We start from the raw sequence: 21333 nt of genomic DNA, 5'->3' as shown, positions 1-21333 counted from the left end.
TATCAGTGAATGTGGGATTTCTGTCTCCTTAATTGGTTGGTTTGTGGGATTCAGTCATTTAATGAGAAAATATGTTTTATCTATAGAGGGTGGGGTGGGGGGGGGGGTTGTATTACATGGGTGGATCAGCCCATCACTATCGGGGGGGGGGGGGGCTCCTATTGACTTATGAAAAAAAGTCATTGAAGTTAAAAAGGTGTTTAAAAATTAAACTATTACTATCAGCTACACATTCAACAAAAGTACATATATTTTTGTTTGAAAAACATTTTTCAATTACTTCTTTTAGGGATAAGAAATGTGTTGTTTCTGTTTATGACAACTCCAGCAGGAACTTGGCAGGACAGCATTTTGCTGGTAAACGCCAAGCTGGTATATAACCAATTACCTAGGAAACATTTTACGTCTAGGTTAATCAGTCATAGTGGCTGACCTCATAGATGACAGATGTCACTCTCGGGCCTTTTTATAAAAGTGGAGAAAATGGCAGAGTTGGGATTCAAACTCACAACCTTGAGATTAGAGCAGTCCACTGCTCTAACCACTTACTGCTCGTAAAGGATCTGTTTGTATTCAAGTTAATGCTAGAGAACACCACTTTCTTATTTGAAACCAATCTCCTACAAACAAGACTTCAATAACAGAAAAAGATTGTTATAAGAATCCACTTGTATATATAAATAAAACGCATGATGACAATACTATTGGACACAATATATACATTTTTGTAGTTGTATTTTCATAAAAAAAATCATTTTGCATCATAAATTATTGGCAGCTTTGAAAAGAAGGCAGCATGAAACATGCACAGCCAAACATCATGCCTTGGCAGTCACATCACTGTATACTTTGCCTCTATTCTGCACAGCAGCGTAACGTACCCCAGCAGTAGTCGCTTTATTGATCGTCCTGGTTTGACGATACCAGAGATACCCTGCTATGACTGCCACAATCACGGTGATCAGTATTATGGGAACTACTATGGCTGCTACATCTGATTCACGCAGAAAAAGTGTATAGGGGTTGGACGAGGTAAAATGAATAGTAAGGAGAGAAAAGAGAGAGCGAAATAAATAAAAGTAAATATCCATTTTGAATATCAATACGTAATTAGATTATTTCTTTTTTTGAAACATCTACTTGTAAAATGAAGAGCAATGGACACTGTTCATTGGGTGATGTCAAGTATGTTTTTTTATGTTGAAAGCTTTGAAAGCTACTGAAAATAACTATGTCTAAATAATGAGTGAATATTTATATTTGATTTAAATATCAAAATCTGACAACAAATAGCAAAGTCATGGAATGTTAAAGCTTAGTAAAAGTTCTGTAAAAATATGCACATTGTCATATAATTTTCCATTTCTTATGTTTATTTCATATTTTCATATACATGTATGTGTATGCTATGTCTCCCTTTTTAAGTTCTAAAAGAAGTTGCAGAAATGCATACATGCATGAAATCTGTTGTCAATCGAATTTTGGTCATTCTTCAACAAAATTTGGATAAATAATTTTTCATATAATAAGACAAAAGAATAGGTGGGGATATGACATCATCAACTTGCTCATTGCATATTCATGAAGACATGCATAGAACTGTTTGACTGAAATAATGCAAAACTTTAATTTGTCATAACTTTGTTATTCCTTGTCCAATTTTGGATAAAAATGTCAATGTTTCGTTTGCCTGAACTTACTTAATCTGTTCGAATCATATTAGGCCTTCAGTTTTATAACCAGCCTGGAGTAGCCTTTTAAAGTGCAACAACACTAATACACAAATAAATATTGATGACTTTTAATGGCTTGAAACTGAGTGACTTCACACCTTCATGTGAAAACATTTCAAAGTTAATTGGGTGATGTTAAGTTCTGTGTTGACGTTTTGATGATTCTGTCGGTACAACACCAAACTTCAACGATGATATTGGTCTTATGACAAATCTTTTTAAGAGTTGAGCTATCAAAAGGAACATGAGTTGGATTATTTTTGTTAACTCAGAGGAGGTGTTGGAGCTAGAAAAGGCAATCTAAATAGTGCTTTCAACACCACACCAATATCAACACCGAACTTGAAATTACCCACTGCAAAAGGTATAACATGGCAAAAGCAAAATAAATGAGATATAGCACCAATATGATCATACACAAATTGCAGAGGAATGAAGAAAAACTATTATAAGTCTTTAAAAAAATATTTAGAGCATGAATAATTTTCTGAAAATTTGCAATAGTTTTGATGCAAAAAAAAAAAAAGGATATTAATGTGACATTTCCACTAGATGTATGGTCATGAGATTCACAAACATATAAACAAACTTAGTTAAAAGTCCTCCAGCCCGAGTACTTTGGCTAGTAATGTTAAATGAGAAATTACCACTACACTAAGTTTGAAACCTTCAACACTAGTCTTTAATAAAAACTTCTTAATACAAGGATTATTTCATGTATGTCATACATATGCCCCACCACCAATTTTGTTTCAAGTTTGGTGATGTCAGCTAGTGTTGGCATATTAAAAAAAAATAATGAGACCAGCTTCCAAACACCGAAAGTACAATCACCGATCATGGCCCGGAATTGGTTGCTTTTGTGTTCCGAGCGCGTCGATACCACAAATACCCGACTATAACCGCCACTATCACGACGATCAGAACAATAGGTACCACAATGGCTGCCACATCTGATTCTTTTTTTTAATAAATGGCAAGAAAGGGGAAGGGAGAGATATGAGTGAAAATGATAATTGACATAATGGTTAGAGAATGACACACATATACAAAACTGGGGAAGAGAAAGAGAGGAAGAAATGTGTGAGAGAAATTTAACAAGCAATATTTAACATACAATTTATTTTGGGATCAATTTGCTATACAAACATATAGACAGAGAGGAAAATAAAAGTGAGTGAGAACTTCTTTTTACAACAGAACTTCTTGGGTACACCACATTAACAAATGAATGGGAGAGAGAAGAGTGGGGGTAGAGAGAGCGATCGAGGCAAAGAATTAGAAGAGGGAAGTGAGAACTGATAATTTGTGAATTTTAAAAACACATTTAGAAATTAAGACTTACTTCAAACATACCCATATAGAAGTATTACCAAGTTGCAGCATTATTAAACATTTAGAGATTTTTTTAGGGGATGATAATGGAATGTTGAATATTATGGTATAGGCCTTATAAAGACTTTTATGATATAACATAACTTCTCTATTTTTTGTCTGAAAAAAGGTTTTAATAAGAAAGAGAACCCTCGCGAAATTTAATTTTCCTCTCGAGAAAGTTGATGACTTAATGAGATGGCAAATGGCAAGATTGTTTTGTAAAATTCCAACTTATACTCCAAAGGTAAAAACAATGTAATATCAATGGAAATTGATACTTGTAAAGAAGAAAAAGCTTAATAGAGCAGTGATAACTTACTGACTGCGTTGGTAGTAGGTTGTGGTGATTGACCGGCTGTAGTCATCATTGCCACCGGGTTAGTAGTTTCATCTTCAGCCCGGGTAGATGCTGTGGGACTATGGATTGTTGAAGCTGTCGTTGACATCATGGTTGGAACTGGACTATCATCTGTATAGTGTAAGACAGGTGTGAATTTTAAACCCAGATAATGATAAAGTGAAGAAAACATATACTGATGAGAGGTATTGCTACTTTTGAGATGATCAAAAGCTCAAGTAAAGCTTTGGAAGCAAAACAAGGAATTGGGATAATTTCAAAATCGACACTCAGGTACCAAAGTTGAAAATCCCAGACTTCATCTAACTATAACTTTATAAAAATGTGTCCTTGAGTACAGGTTGTCATGGGAAATATTGAAATATTGAATATATCCCTTGTGTAGTAATATACCCCTTGTGCAGTAATATATTCTCCTCCCCATTTTCCACTGATTTTGTTTTAGTGACAACATGTTTTGTGAGTCAAATTATGAAGAAATCAATCCACACAGTTTCATTGGGATTAAAATGAAAAAAGGTACCTGAAAGGAAATTTCTGTAACCCCCCCCTCTGCTTAAATGAAATAATTTATCTGCTTTTGACCAAAACTTAATTTCCACCAACCTATATCCATCCAAGACACATTAAATCAGTGACCAATCCAGGGGGAATAAAAGGGAGCATGTGTCCCTCCCCTTACTGGCTAAAACTAATTGACCTTTCTTGCTTGTCAATTTCTTTTCAGAGAATGAATCTAACACCCCCCCAATAAATCCCAGATCTGCCATTGTAAATGTAAGTGAAAATTTTCTCCACATTAACCACTACCCTTACTGGTTATGCAATATTTGCAGTTACAACAATTGCTTTTGCGCTAATTTCCGTGGATATAAGGTTAGAATGATGGTCATGATAGCTAGGTTCAGACTCAGGTGAGGACTGGGATTAATTTTAAGGTTCAGAAGCATGCGAGGGTTAGGATTAAGATTTGAAGCTTGGGTATATAATTAATGTGTGCATTTTCAGTAGGAGCGATTGCTGCAGAGCAATGTCATTCAGATATTCTTATTGTCCATAACATGCAATCAGGTACAAATGGGAATTTGATTTGTTCACACAAAAGATATACAAATATCTTATGATACACACAAAGATTACATTATAGTTTATACATATATGTTAACATTATACAAATCAATAAACAAAGATAAGAGAAGTAAAGATAAAGGCAGGGGGGGGTAAACCAGCTTAGGTATGACTATTAAATGTATAGATTGAGACAAGAACAAAAGAATTTACAAAGCATGAGATTCTGCAGAGAGGTGACCTCTGACATTTGCCAGACCTAAACATATAATATTTATGGAGAGCATGGTTCTCATTGGTCAAGATCTCTTAAGCTTTTTCTAGGATACAACCATCATTCTCATCCAAAAATTACCCCTTATCTTTTGCTACAAAAGAGGCTTGCTTTTAAATTCTTTTTAGTTTTTGTAAACCCTCTTTCCTACTTGCATGTATTCAAACACTTGTAACCTCCCTTAAATTAACACTCACTATCCTGTATGGTAACTCGTGTGGTGCCATCTACGATGGTTCCCATGTTAGCTTCTCCACGCGACTCGATAGTTATGGATACCGTGAAGGATTCATCAGTCTCTATGATAGGGTCATCAATGAGGAGGATATCAATACCCACTCTGGTTTGACCCTCTAGCATGGTGTGTGTGCTACCTGCGGTAGGGGCAAAATCCTGTCCTTCTAATGCTGTGCCACTGGTAACTGTCACATCTGCATTGAAATACCCAAGGAAGAACATTCCATCACAAATTTTTACTAAAATAATGCAATAACATATTGAGTAGAATAAAGTATAACACAACATTTCAGGGTTTCACTACATTGGGTTATATACAAACAATATAAACCCCTCAAAAAAAGTTTGGAAATCTGAGTTTGGCCATTAATTTCTCCCAACTCCCAATTTTAAATGATCATTCATGGATATCAATCGCACATTAATATTCACTAAAACTGAGGCGGGACATCCATTTCATATCTCCTTAAAGATTGAATGGTTAATCAGATTAAATGTCTTGATAACTCATTTTACAATAACTGGTGAATTCATGATAGTTCAAAAACTTTATTACGAATGAAAATATTTCTGATATTTCATCAAATTATATTAAAATAAATTTTACACCACAAATAATAAGAAGAGAAATAAAAGTCTGTTTTCAAATTAGTCAAATATGCCATTCTTCACATTATATTACTTTTTCCTTTCATCTGATAATAATTTAAATGATGCACAATAAACATCCAATCTCTGTAATAGTGTTTGAAAGATGATTATCAAGGACATATATGCTCTTTAAAATATATACGCTATCATGATCATCATCACAAAACATGAGGACATATCCTCCTTTGTTGACTCTCACATGGAAATATGCTGTTGTTTCCCAAACAAAATGGAAATATGCTGTTGTTTCCTAAACAAAATGGAAAAGCAACTACTGTTTTGAAGCTTGGCAGACAGCCAGACACGCAAACTCAATATCTCCCAAGGGATTTTCATATCATATCATAAATGGGTTAGCCCATTGGTACGTTGGGTCCATTTTTGTGACATACCAGAACTATAAAACTGTGTCTCATTTAAATCAGGCAAAGATCTTCTTCTGCAAAAATGGTGGCCCACAAAGATTACTACTTACACATCGATCATGATGTGTTGCAATTCAGACCTATTTCCAATGATATATATGAATGTGATATCCGTGTACCATTGGTTAAAAAAGTTAATTTATGCTACAACAGGTCCAGAAAGATTTGAAGATCAAACATGAATTGCTATATATGGTAGGAGACATTCCTCACACTAAAACATCAAATCTGAGCCACATCTGAAGCAATCATCTTTACTGTGAAATAAAATAGTTGATACCTAATTTACATGGACATCTTGTAATTTTTTTACCCAACCTGATGGACTCCCCAAATGCAAGAAAAGATTTCTGGCAGCTTATGACAAAAGCCAGTGTAAATCAGTAACTGCATATCATAAAATGCTCTGAATTATGGTTTATACTACCTTCAGAAAGGGTTCAAATTTCTGAGAGAACAGTATATTTCTAAAGTGGCTGCCAATAAGGTCATGGGCATGTGATTTACTACCACAACTGCTTGTTCTTAAATCCTTTATACTTTTGTATTTGATATTTGAACCCTGGCTAGAGGAAGTATGAACCATGATTGGGAGAATTCCCAGAAAATATAGTCAGTAATTTGAACTTAATTTTGCTATAAGCCACTAAAAATCCTTGCATCTAATTGGCTGAAACTCATTATGAAATGCTCCACGAGGATGGATTGCACCAACCTCTTCATCCATTCTAAAACCAGCAGCTTTGGTAAATATTTTATCATTATTATTCTAAAATTCAATATCAACAAAAATAAAGTGATCATTTCATGATTTATCATCGATTTGTTCTTGAACAAAATTTGAACTTAGTCTTTCGATGCCTTCTCTTGGCAATGGTTATTTGAATATAAAATCATTGTAAACACATACACTTCGAATTAATGATCAAATATCAGCAAGTTCTATTAATGAATATTGTATCTGGAAATATTTGCCCAATTCATGATTTTAGAAGTGGTATCATACCAAAATGAAAAATGAACCAAAAAGTATGTACTACAATTCAAATCATTACATCTTAGTTGTGAATTCTACATGTTTTTATCAGATCTAAACTAGCATCTCTCACCTAATATATGCCTCGCAAACTGACAATGAACCTAAATTTTGAAAATTTATAAACTTCTGATTTTCTGAAACTTAATAAACTGGTTTTAATAACTGCAAACAAACTTTTGAAGTACATGTATGCATTTCATCATAATAACATGATTAACTTAATTTCCAGTATGAAGTAATTGGTCATAAATTATGTATCAATAATTCACAAAGCATACTGATGTCATTTGTAATTCATAAACCTGTTTCAAATGTTCTCCCTTTTTTGAGATATTCAGGGGTATAAAAAAACCTGCGATGAAGATCAAAGCTATTACCATTAAGTATTTGGACCACATGAAACATGATTTCAGGTATGACAAAAATCATCAACAAGGCCAGAATTTTAATTAAGTACACAGACAAATAACCACACACACCAAAATCTCTCATTTGTGACATTTTAAACAAGTTGTAATCATCAAAGTATGCATTATCAAATTATTCATGCATATCATAATACCTGTGAATTATAATGACCCACACAAAGAAGAGAAAAAACACCAAAATAGCCTTGAAATGAACAGATATAAACTCATTGATTTTTATTACAGGTAAGACCATCTCTAAGATAAACACCCCACTCACAATTTTGTTTTCTTTTAATCAAAATTTCAAAGTAATCTGTTTTTTTTTCTTTCCTCTCATACAAATCTGCACTAGTGGACAGATGTGTGTGTGTGTGTGTGTGGGGGGGGGACATGGACCCTCAAACATTGGCAGCAGAAGCCAAAATATTGGAGGGGGTCCACCTGGAATTTTGTGATGGACACATGCAAAAAAATTAAAATTTGGCAAGCAAAAAAAAAAAAGGTTATCAACCAAAATTTTAGGGGGGGGGTCACCGGAATTTAGGGGGGACACAGGGGACGCAAAAAAAAAGGTTACCCCCCACCTCAAATTTAGGGGGGACCTAGAAAAAATAGAAAAGAGGAAAGAAAAAGAAAGTGAGAAGGGTGGAATATAATTATTTTCTGAATATTATGCAAAAATCTATCACAAAATTTGAGTTTTGTAATAAAAAAAATCTAATTTTTGCTTGCTCGCTTGCAAGTTTTTATAAATTTTGCCTGATATGCCATATCTGGCCCCTTAAAATTGTTGCCTTATTATGCCACTGCAACTCTCTCTCTCTCTTCCTATGTTTCAAAATAGTTGAAATGCCCTCTAATTTCCTTGATGTGGTCTTGGTAATATTAGTTTATATATTCTGCTTATATTGTAATACTTGATTACTTTTTCTTACCGAACTGCACGATTGTCCCCACTATACCAGTTCTAGTAACCACAACTTCTGCAACCCCAGCATCCTCTGCTACTCTGTAATCAAGTTGTTCAAACGAAAACAAGGCAGAGGCCGGCTCTGCTAATGCATCTGCAAATTCAAAATTAAAAAAACAACCACAATGAGATGTCCAGACATTTGAACTATGTTCTTCATGCATAAAACTTCATAGTTTGAATGCCCTGAAGAGCGTAACTTCTAAAAAAAAATAATAGTAATTGTTTTATGTAACAAAAAATGACACAATAGCACATCATATTGCATTAACACACATAGGAACACAGGCAATATGAGCAACAAATGCAGAATTTAGGAAAAGTATAACATTAAGAGTAAATATCACATGATCTAATAGTTAGATGATTGGTCTAAAAATAACTAATTTCTTCATTTTTAAAAGAGAACATTGATAGCTTTAGTTTTTTTTTTCTATCTTCCATAAACAAAATCATGTTTCAAAAGAATATATACATATATTTTAAAGTATTTTAGTTGTGCGATGCCATTAATGTCATGAAATATACATAATTTTTGAAGTTGTGCAATGCATTATCATGAAATAGTGTTTTAGCACACATTCTTCTTATATGAAATTTTCAATCACTATGAGAATGCATTTTAATTAGATATTTCTTGTGAGGATTTAACTGTTATCTAGTCAGTTTTCTAAGTGAAAATATCATTAAAATGCATTTTTGTGTATTGTACTTACCTATAGCTTCAAATATTGTTCCAGGAGTACCTGAGCATTCACCAGTGAGAACAGGGCTATCACTCGATGATGCCAACCAACCTTTTAACCAAGCATTCGCTGCATTACTACAATCAAATGGATTACCATTCAACAACCTGTATTAAAAAAAGATGATTGCATTCTGATTATCAAACCAATTTTGTCGGCAGTCATCCAAACTGTCGTATCACAGATATGACAGTGCAAACCCATTTCAGAGATAATCAACTTCAAAGTGTACTACAATTTCCACACTTTTGTCCCCAGCCTTAGATTTTTCATTGCCTGAAAAATACATTTTGTTTATTTGTCTTCTTTACCTAGGGTAGTCTGTTCAGTGATTAAATCACTGTTCTCAACCAGGGCCCTGCACAATACATATGTACATCATAAGAACACACCATACAAAACATGAAATCAACACTATTACATTACAATATACATTGTAATTACATGGCACAAATTACAAGACAATGGTGTCTTTATTTCGAAACACTAAAACAAGAATCCAAGGAAATATTTCAAAAGAGCTACAAGATTGTAATTTCCGTTTCAGCAGTTCAGATTTTTCCTGAACAAAAACGCCATAGGGAATACGACGATGCTGACCACACTTTCCACAATTTATACGCGCGATCAGCATAATGTGGTATCACTACTTTCTTGTGCAAAATCATTGCACTGCAGAAACGACGGTTTGGCTGACCGTGCATTTGTAAAAGTGCGCTAGGCTGTTAATTGTTTTCTTTGCTATGTACAGTACATGTTTCCAAATTCACTCATTTTATCTTTGTATGGCCATCTTACAAACTTAATCATGTATAGAGTAGAACCTGGACTTTCATTTTCTGCAAAAATTTAAAAATAATTTTTTCTTAAAGCAATAGTTGAATGGTTTCACGGTTCGAATGAATCCTGACAAATTCAATTCAATTTATTAATAATTCATAAAATGCAAAGTAGATGTATACAATAAAATGTGTATGGGAATCACAACAAAAGCCTAAGGCTTGTTTAACAGTGATACCCTTACATACAAAATATACATTAAAACATGGTAAATTAAGAACTTAAATGAACAATCAAATAAAAAATAGGTCAATTACAACCATACTACAAACAACAGACACAAAAAAACACACACACAAATGTTTGTGTAGGTTTTGTAGAATTAATAAGCAGATAAAATAACTTTTCTATATTTAGATTTAAAAGCATGTATTGTGAATGTATATTTTTTAAATTGATAGAACTTATTACATTCTACAGATTATCAAGCTACAACCAGCATTTAAATTAATTCTCCTCCTTCATCTCAACTTTCCTCCTAATGATATGTTAAAAAAAATTACAATTTTATGGACTATCTAAAAATTATCGTACTCAATAATCAATAAAATGATTACATAAACTGTTTTGTTTAATCAATCCGAGACAAATACATTCTATCTTCTGTATTTAAGGATATAAATGTATCACATCATCAGGTAATATGAATATGACATCACTCTCGTGGAGATCGTTTCATGAATTTAGAGCAGAGCAATTAGGTGGTTTCAGACCGCCTCGAAGTTCGCCAGTTCCAGGTATTCTCTGATCGGGAAATCTACCCCGATCAGAAAATACCAGGTATTTTGGTAATGTGAAAGCAAACTACGCGTAATCTCCCCGAAAGAAAATAGTAGGTACTTGGCGAAATTACGAGAACTTTCGTGGGGATTTTTCCAAGGTCGCAGGTATTTTGGCGATGTGAAAGCAAATTACGGGAACTTTTATCCCAGCGTGTCGTTGGGCGCGGCGGCGTGGGTGGCTGCTGGGCTAGTGATTTTGAATCTCCCGCCTTGCCTGCTTTATCAGACCACACTGCGCATGCTCGTAACTTCGGGAACTTATCCCGAAGGATGTGTTTCGGGGCGGTGTGAATGCAGGAATAATTAATGGGTATTTTTTAGCCTTAAAAAGTTCTCGTAATTTAACGGGGATTATTGTGATCGAGGCGGTTTGAAACCACCTAATGAATAGTCTTGCAATATCTTTTTAAGGTTTATCAACAAAGAACTCACATTGAAATAGGTGATTACCAGTACATATTAATGCTCCCAAATTCCCAATCAGTACATTGAAGAAGATGATTGTATTATACTGGTTTATCAACAAAACATCTGTATAAAAAAATGATACTTATACCATTCTAGATTCTAGTCTATATCAAATCACTGATATTAACAAATGGTTTTGAGATGATTTTTTTTCACATTCATGGGATCATTGTTCTATTTCTTTCCTTTAAATGAAAACGCCATTAATCCATATATGGAAGAATAATATTTGGACATAATCATACTTACAGCTCAGTTAGACCAGACACCAAATTGAAACCAGTCTGATCGAGGGTGGAAAGACTGTTCTGCTCAAAGTTTCTACAAAATGAAAAAAAATAGCAATTTTCAAGACATGATCAACTTCAGTGTGAGATAGTGAGGGGGGAGGGAGAAGGGAGAGAGGGCAAAAATATTTTTATTTTTCGAAAATATGATTTTGTGAAACAAAATTGATTTTTTAGGCGGTACATGTATAGGTTTTTAAGCAAAAAAAATGGTTCATTTTTTAACAAATCTATTTTTGTTTTGTAATGAATTATGCTTTTATTTCCATTTTTCCTTTTAAAAAGGTATTTTTATGAACTTTGAAGAAGGTTAAACTGATAAATCATAACCAATTCTCTATATCATCTTTGGTGTAAATTCAAGCAGCAAAGCTACATGTACTCTTCAGAGGGGATAAACTATTGTGTCCCCCCTATTCAATATTGTGAATATTATGAAAAAATTCCTCAGTTTGAATACTTTAAATGGCAAGGATTTCCATGAATACACAGAAAGAATTGATTTCATGACAACCGGTACTTGGAAGCAAAACTGAAATGAAATACAGTGCGGTACAATGGCGGAATTCGACCCTGAGGTCAAGGCAGCAGTTCGAATTTGATATCTAATGGGACCCATGAACATTTCATGGAAACCTGTTCTTCCCTGGACCCCCCGGGAAGAACAGGTTGGCTATTAATAGCCAATCTGAAATGGGTCTATCCGGGGGGGGGGGGGGGGCCACTTCCATTCACGAGTGGATACCATGCGCGACCATGGGGTCTCGAAAAGCACCCTAAACACGTAATTTCCATATTCTGAAAATGCACCCCTTAACAAGTATTGGCGTGTGAAACTCTCCCCTTAACAAGTATTGGAAACAAAATGATACTCTTGGTAAATATTCCCTGAAATGAACCCCTTAACAAGTACAGGAATGTTTTATTGTTATGGGTCCTTCGGTTGTTGGCTTTATCTTATTTGGTTTAGTACGACCCCACCTTCTACACCTCGCGCAAATCGGACTCTAAACACGAAGTGCTGGGGCAAAAAGGACATCCTTTATAAAACATTTCAATTTTTTTTTATCATCCCAGCAAATTCGACCCTAAACACGTAATTTTCCTAGCGAAATAGATACCCTTTTTCATTATTTCTGTGTTTTTGACACCCTTATCACGTTACGTACGTAACGTGCCCTATCGTGAAAAGGACATCCTTTTTACGTGTTTTTTTGGTCGCGCATGGTATCCACTCGTCAATGTAAGTGGCCCCCCGGGGTCTATCCCTACGATTATGTATTACATGCATTGTTAAATTTTATTACTGTTACATTGTTTTTAATTATCAGATCATGTAATGTTTATTTTGTTTATATTTATGCATTTTTAATCGTGAATAAAAAACAACTCACCAACCTGTCAAGAACAAGATACTGATCATACACTTAAAAATAACTGCCTGTCACGATTAGAAACAATCATCATAGTAAAGAGAAATGCAGAGTTGCAAACTCAAAAATGTACAATGAATTACCCTTGTGGGTTTTTAGGGGCAATATTTTTTTTTTAATCAAATGTTCTGAAACTCGCTATGTTTTTTTGTAAGTGTCTAAGCTATAAAATCAATTAAAAATGTAAAAAAAAAAATACTGCTTTCATTCCTAGTAACATAAACTGAAAAAAAATCATGCAAAGACAATTATACTCACATTGATGTTAACTGATTGAGATCATCAAATGCCCCAGGCTGAATCATTGTGATTAAATTGTTCTTTAAAATTCTAGAAAACAAGAATATGAAATTTACAAGCCACAATGAATAAATGCCTTATGAGTACAACTTAGAACCAATTTCCAACTAAAATTTTGTAGGAGTATTTTTCAAAAAGTTTCATCAAGAACACATATATGCATGAAGTATTCAGTTTAAGCAGTTGCTTTCCAAATCCAATGGATCTCATCCAGGAATATAGAAAGGTGGTCGTGTTTCAGAATGACAACTTATTAATTTCTCTTTCAATGCACATCATATTACAACAAAATTAAATTAATCCAAATAAAACTAAACTAGCAATATACTGCAGTTAAATTGAAATATTTGTCTACATTTCTTTAAACATTAAAAAAATGAAAGAATAAAAATTGAAACCTTTTATTTTTAACTTCATAATTACTTCATAATAGGTCCTATATCATAATGAGGCTTAATGTTGAATAGGAACTATGTGAAGGCCTGTACAGTACATAGGTCCCTCATAATTCATAAAATTTTCCTGTGTTAAATTCTATCTTTAGGCCCTATTCTGTTTCCAGTTTTGAAACATGTAGAATTGTGGACATATACAATTTCAATATACCTAATTTGAAAAGTCTGTATCTTGCAGTCTCAATTGAATTACTTGATATAATGAATGTAAATGCATCATGAAATAATTACAATTTAAAACAATACAGATCAAAGGCACTTGAAATTAATGGTCAATAGATCATAAAAATCACAATGATAATTTGGTATAGATTAGAATAGATCCTGGGGGGTGTTTCACAAAGATTTAAGTATGACTTAGAGTCACACTTAAATGCCGAGTTGCGTACGGTATGAAAGGCTTGACCGCATTGGTCAGATCATGCCATGAGGACGCGCACTACTGCGTATCTATCAATAAGATCGCGGATTGCATATCATGTACGCGTCAGCATTTAAGTGCGACTTAAGTCATACTTAAATCTTTGTGAAACACCCCCCAGGAGAATGATAAAAAATATAATAAACAAATAAACTGTTTAGATTTTGTCCTTTTTATACTTATAAAGGACAGTAAATATATAGTCATACTTGTGAACTTTGGGCATTTCAGATAGATAGAATAATAGATAGTTTGATAGATATAAAGATAAATACATAAACTAAATAACCTTTACAGGTTGCAAATTTCAGATAGATAGAATAATAGATAATTTGATAGATATAAAGATAAATACATAAACTTAATAACCTTCATGTAAGTGAGATGAAAGTCAAGGTACAAGCTACTCACATTCTTTGCAAAGGTTCATTTGTAAATGTGTTTGATGGTATTTCCTGAAGGCTATTGTAAGAAAAATCACTGTAAAGAAAAGAATGACATATGATCAAGATTGAAGAACATCATTAATCGCACCAGTTATTACGTAGAACATTCCGAGTTTACATGAACTCTGTCCCTTCAATGACTTGCATGGTTGTAGGGAGTGTAAGGATGCAACTTACAATTGTATGGTTTACAATTAAGGCATCAAGTTTTTCAAGTTTTGTAGATCAGTAAAGATAGGTCAAGAGAGTTTCCAAGGCAAAGAGTGACAAAGAGTCCCCAGTTACTTCAATGGCATGGGATTTCATCCCACCGCTGCCACAAGGTATACATATATGATACAAGATTTGATCTGTATGCACTCAAATCCAGAGGTGAAATCTAGGTTTCATGTATAGGCACACCCGGATATGCTTTTCACACTACACAAATTTCCCTTAGTGATTAGTCCCGGGGAAAAAGATGGGGCTGGGGGCCTTAGCCCTACCATTTTCCCAGGGTTAAACTTAGCCCACTTGGTTTTACATGACATTCTACCAAAGTGAACAAGCATGGTAAATATTATGCTAATATCTGGCCAAGGTAAAATGCAAGGTAAGCTGGATTATTGCAGTAGAAGAAGAGAACTGTAGTCAGAAACCAACTGGGCAAAGGAAAAGTGGGGCTAAGCACTTGAAATTGCATGTTAAACTTGAGCTGTGGGACAAAATTGTCAATATTCATGAGCTGTGCGATAGTCCAGTGTTAAGCCAAGGCGTAAACCCCCAGCTAAGTAGTATAAGGTTAAGAAAGACAGTCTGAAACAAAAAAGATGGTATATATAGGGTTCATAATACTCCAAGCTAGAAGATCATAATGTTATAAAACTAATCATAATGGTACTTATTTTTAGGTATACACTGCAGGGTGGGTTTGTTCATTTCATGTACAATTTATTTACAAGAGTGTCCCAGAGTTTAACACATACTTAATTCAATATCCTGATTATCAAGAAACAGAGGACAAATTATCTGATGAACTTAGTAATTTTTTTATAAAGAATGTAAAAAATTAAAGAGGCTATGGGAAAGTACATGTAGGCATATTTCCAAACTTGCTTGGCTTGGGTTCCACATGTACAAGAATGATTATGCTAAGTGTCATGATTTATTGCTGAAAATAAAACACAGATTGGGGGATCATATGTTGTTTGTTTTCGTAACATGACCAAAGCTACTGAATTAACTTCCTATCCAAGTATGTGCTCCAACTTTCATCAACGGTAACATTCAATTCTAAACTGAAAACTTATTTGCTCCTCTCCCATTAACAAGTTAATAATGTATTGTGTTCAGGAGAAAATAAGTTTCATTTTAATTCTATTTCTATTTTAATTGCTCCTGTATATACATTTACTTTCTTGAAGCACCAAAAGTTGGACCAGTGTGCTCTCTATGTAAGAAGCCAATATTGTTATTTAAATTTTTCAAAGTTTGCACAATTAGAAATAAATCAAGGACAAGAAGCTCATCATATTGAAAAAAAAACAATTGCAAGCACACTATAGCCATGGAGCTATCTCTGTTAATAGCTCCATGATGCAACAGTAGACCAGGTCGAGAGCATATACATAGTCCACGCCAGTCTCGAAGAAAGTGAGGGAAATTGGCATAGAATTTGAAATACAAATTCCTTATGCAGCATGATAGTTTTGGTATAATGATCCTGAGACATGACAAAATTCAAGGATTTAGTTCTAGGATTATTAAAAACCTTGTAAACCTGGGCCCCGTCTTACACAAAAAGTTATGATTGATCCGATCAATCTGTATAGAAATCCATTGATTGATTAATGTCATAATTTTTCTTTAGGAAATTTGCTTAATGTCCTTGAAAACAAAGAGAAGCATACTGAATTGTCAAGAAACAGTCAATGTATGAATATACATCATTTCTAGAAATATATTTTGAAAAACATGTAATTTTAGATTTTCACGTTGCTGGCTTTCCATGGTTACGATTGATCAGATAAATCGTAACTCTTTCTAAGACAGGGCCATGAAGTATGACAATTCTGAGTTCAGTTGAATTTCCTACTCTCCAAATTTTTATCACACCAGTCTAACAGGCTCGCATGATCATGGACAAATTATTATGTGTAAGTTAACAAGCCTATTGTAAATTGCATACAATATAATTTCCCCATGCTCCATCCTGACTTTGATTTCCCTTCAAGCATAATGTGATTTGTTCTCAAGATATTAATTCTTCCACAAATTCAAACTAACAACCCCTAAAAAAATGCCACCAGCAAACATCAGAAGGAATAAAGTGTAAAAATAAAGAAAGATGGTCATTCAGAGCTTTTAGTTTAAATATATCAAAATATGTATCACATAAAAGTAATATAATACCTGTTAACTAAGTCTACAAAAGGTATGAAAATTGTATATTTTTTAAAATTCTCATTTTTCTGAATTTCCTCCCAATACAGAATTTTTTTCTAACAGCACAAGGGTAGAAATTATCCTTTTCTTCATGAAATAATAGAGATTCCCCTGTTACTTATAAGGGATTTAATGTATAAATTCAGTTTAACACACAATGTAGCTTTTGAACAAAACTGTCTCCTTTTGTATGAATGCTGAGAGGTCAACCTAGCTTTTATTTAAAACTATTTGAGAGTTATAATTCGATCATGGTGTTGTTAGCCACGTCCATGACCCACTCCAGACTTGTTGAGGAAATTGTTCAAATAAAATACTTCCCCTAGGATCTCATAAACAAATGATGGTGTTGTTATTCTCAACTTAATTGATTTAAAAGAACAATCAATCAACCAATACACTTGTCACTTGTGTATTTTTCATATTTAGCACTTTGAAATGGAAATAAAACACTTAAAATATTTTGGTGATAAATGAAATTTTGTAATTGTTCTGAATGAAGTTTATTAAGATTTTTTTTATCTACATGTAGTATAGTCATTATGCCCTGTCATTGTGATTGGGGCCAAATCAAATATCCTGACAGTCTATAGATTCTTGAGGCCAATAAAAAAAATGCCAATAATCTTGAGCAACACTACTTTGATTTGTTAGTTTTACCCCTATTCATTTGCTTCATTCCCTTGGATTCCTTCTCTACTTATCTCTTTATCAGGGGCTGCGGAATGGTTTTCAAAGTGGGGGGGGGGGCTGACCATGCTAAAAATCACAATCATATGGTTATTTTTACATTTTTGTACAGTTTTTGGAAAAAAGTGGGGGGGGGGCTGAACCCCCCCCCCCCCGGCCCTTGTTTATAACCTGCCATTTTCATTACCAAGGTGATGTTTATCTGTAATATTCCTGAAATAAGAATCAATGGCCTTATTCCAGACTAATTTTTTTTCCAAACCAGAAAAACGTTATTTGTAGGTCCAAAATTCTCTATGAATGCAAATAGTTTCTAAATTAAATCATATTCCAAATAAATTTCTCTATTTTTTTAATGGAAAAAACGGTACTTCTTAAAATTTGAAATGAATGAATAATTTGTAAGTTCAATTGAGCTTTCATGAAAGTGATTATGGCATATTTCCTCCTTATCTTGATTGAAGAATGAAGATATTCTGTAAGCTCTAATATGAATCAATGAATATTTTACCGAACTAATTGAAGAATAGATCAGATGCTCATAGTCAAATAGGCCCATATCAACTTAACTTGAAATTGCTATTGTATTATTTCTCAGACTACATGAGAGAAACACTTGAAGACATAAACATAACATAATAACATACGTAATTGTAAAGAAAAAAAAACATATCCTAAATGTAAAACCCTATCAACATTAATTCCACATTAAAATCAGAGGGAAAACTGGTTTGTTTGACCTCTCTAAGTATCAAAATGAATAAGAACCCCAAGAAACTTAGCTATGTATATGTCCAATGAATTGCCTTTTACACAATGTGATGACAGGAGTGATTACCATACTTCCTACTGAAGGGACTTTCCCTTAATGGCCACACCCAAGACTGTCTGGTCAGCAAAAACAATGGGACCAAGGTGAGCTATAACCCCCCCCCTCCCCCTCACCAATCTTTCCTTAACCAGACAGTCAACTCCCACTTCCCTGTATACATGCAATTATAAACACAAGGCATTTGCACAAAAATCACTGTACATGTACACTATGAAACTGAGAAAAATATAAATTTTACAATTGATAATTACATTTCTCTTGAAGAAAACTGAAACACATCATGTCATCTAATGCATTCAATTATGCCTGTTATTGGCTTGCTCAAATTGGTAAATTGCCATCAAAGTCAAACTCAATTATAATGTCAAGTTTGGTTTAAACTTTTATTGTTGTGATAATTATCTGGAGACTCATCTTGAATTTACACTGTAAAATTTTAAATTTTTGAAATAAAAACTAATACTTACAACAGTCATCAAACAGATAATATAGACCCCCCAAAATAACTTATGAGTAAACATTAATAAACATGCAAAAAGGGCCTCATAGTAGTCAAACTAAAATCGTATTCATGATTGAGGAGCATCTAGATATTGGAAATAACTTATTCCTATAAACATAAATTTGCAAATATTGCATCAGTAAAGTATATAAACAAAGCTAGTAAACTTTAAAACTTATGTGAAATAACATTATGCGAATAAGCGTATTCATCTTTCTTGAAGCAGCACTTACTGTACACTGGAAGAAGCTGAAGAAGGGGTTGATAAAGTAATGTCAACGAAGTATTTTTTTTTTTGGGGGGGGTCCAAATTTCCAAAGTTAATTTGGAATCATGATGGTAATATATACAGAATATTGAATTTGAGGGTTAAAATGGTGCATTATTTACGAATATCCCGGTATACTTCACTCTGTTAATTTCTTTAAAAATATATTTTTTATTTTCAATTAGTCACTATTCATGGAGAAAAAAAATATATAGACCTACACATTTTCTACATAGCATTTGAACATCAATCACTATATACATCAATATATGAAATAATGAAATTTTGAGGTAAAAAATTGTGACCAATTGCACTGTTTCTGGAAAAATCTTACATTACTTTTAGTTTACATAAAAGTATATAATTGCTACAACTTCTAAAGCACGTAAGTTGAAGGCCAAGATATTATCCAAATGTATTAAATGATATGTAAAAACTAACTGTTTTAGCTACCACTAAAAGTCTACCTTGGAACTCATGTAGGCTAATTTACAAGTCAATAGTACAATATTTATCACTCTGTAAATAACAGATAAAAAGACTTGATGTGTAAACAGGGCAATGGACTTCTGAGAATGAACAACCTTTCACATTCAAAAGCATTTTCATTCAGGCAATAAAAGTAATATGATGACAACACATTCAGCCATTCAGAGACCATACTCCATAACTCTTTATTACTCCACCCCAATCCGAGCCCATCACAGTAGCTCACCCTTCACGACAATGGCAATAGATCTAGAAACTCATCCACACCCACATCTCTTCTTACCCCCTTACTATACCAGCGGAAAGTTGGCGTCAATATGTACACAGCAGGCCCCCCGCCGGCACACATGCAAATACTTACAAGACGTCGAAGTTTTGGAGGGATACTGCTGGAATGGTGTTAAGATTCAATCCGGAGCAATTGAAAATACGATTTTGACATTGACATCCATCTGGCGTTCCACTAGGGCATTCTTGAGCAAAAACTAGGTGAAATATCACCAAAAGGAACGTTACGACAGAAATCCCCCTCGCCATGGTTGTGTGTGCAAAGTAAATCCTTTTCGCCTAGCTTTCCCCGCGCGCAATGTCTGTACCGCTGCTGTCCGAAGAGTCACTGACTTTGCCTCAAAGAGGGTTTTGGTCGAATGAGCACTATCAATAAGATGAAAAGCCGATCGTGGGGGCGGGGCGCGCTAAAGGGTAAATATGAACACGGTGATTATTATACTCGGCTTTTCCGCGGTTACTGATGAGCCCTTATGTAAATATTGTGATATTTTGTTTATATGTACATCAACCTCAAGGACCTTGAGGGCTGTTCCCTCCGAGGGTGGGGGGGGGGGCACTCACTATCAATACAAGGTGGATAAGATCATTGACATGCATATAGCTCACTATGGAAGCTTAAAAGTGCCACCGAGATGTTGAGATAATTATCTCGGGAAGTCGACATCTTGATAGCAAAAGATAAGATGACGAGATCCTGGATCTCATCATGTCGACATCTTTTAGAAGAGATGATGAGATGACAAGATCCCGGATCTCATCATGTCAACATCTTTTAGAAGAGATGTTGAGATGACAAGATCCCGGATCTCATCATGTTGACATCTTTTAGAAACTTTTAGAAGAGATGATGAGATGACAAGATCCTGGATCTCATCATGTTGACATCTTTTGGAAGAGATGATGAGATGACAAGATCCGGATCTCATCATGTTGACATCTTGTAGAAGAGATGATGAGATGACAAGATCCTTGATCTCATCATGTTGACATCTTGTAGAAGAGATGATGAGATGACAAGATCCTGGATCTCATCATGTCAACATCTTAACAAGAGATGTTGAGATGACAAGATCATCTCATCATCTTTTCTACAAGATGTCAACATGATGAGATCCGG

The 21333-nt window shown here is 34.1% G+C and overlaps 1 protein-coding gene across 3 annotated transcripts; it reads right to left on the bottom strand.

Moving 5' to 3' along the window:
- Positions 1-480: 480 nt before the first annotated feature.
- On the bottom strand, positions 481-20497 carry LOC121407788 (leucine-rich repeat-containing protein 4C-like). 3 transcript variants are annotated; one of them, XM_041598988.1, is made up of 9 exons: positions 20287-20497; positions 14686-14754; positions 13357-13428; positions 11628-11699; positions 9259-9395; positions 8508-8636; positions 5008-5241; positions 3430-3579; positions 481-994 (listed from the first exon to the last, which is right to left on the bottom strand). In XM_041598988.1, exons 1-9 carry the CDS (start codon positions 20460-20462, stop codon positions 819-821), a joined length of 1215 nt encoding a protein of 404 aa, XP_041454922.1. In that variant the 5' UTR covers positions 20463-20497; the 3' UTR covers positions 481-818. The 3 variants fall into 3 exon arrangements, with proteins under 3 accessions (XP_041454922.1, XP_041454923.1, XP_041454924.1); XM_041598989.1 differs by lacking the exon at positions 481-994 and adding an exon at positions 2286-2692; XM_041598990.1 differs by lacking the exon at positions 481-994 and adding an exon at positions 2286-2686.
- Between the last annotated feature and the right edge of the window lie 836 nt (positions 20498-21333).

Source organism: Lytechinus variegatus, chromosome 2, assembly GCF_018143015.1.
Source record: "Lytechinus variegatus isolate NC3 chromosome 2, Lvar_3.0, whole genome shotgun sequence".
Classification (NCBI taxonomy): domain Eukaryota; kingdom Metazoa; phylum Echinodermata; class Echinoidea; order Temnopleuroida; family Toxopneustidae; genus Lytechinus; species Lytechinus variegatus.
This window is presented reverse-complemented; position numbering and strand designations above follow the sequence as displayed.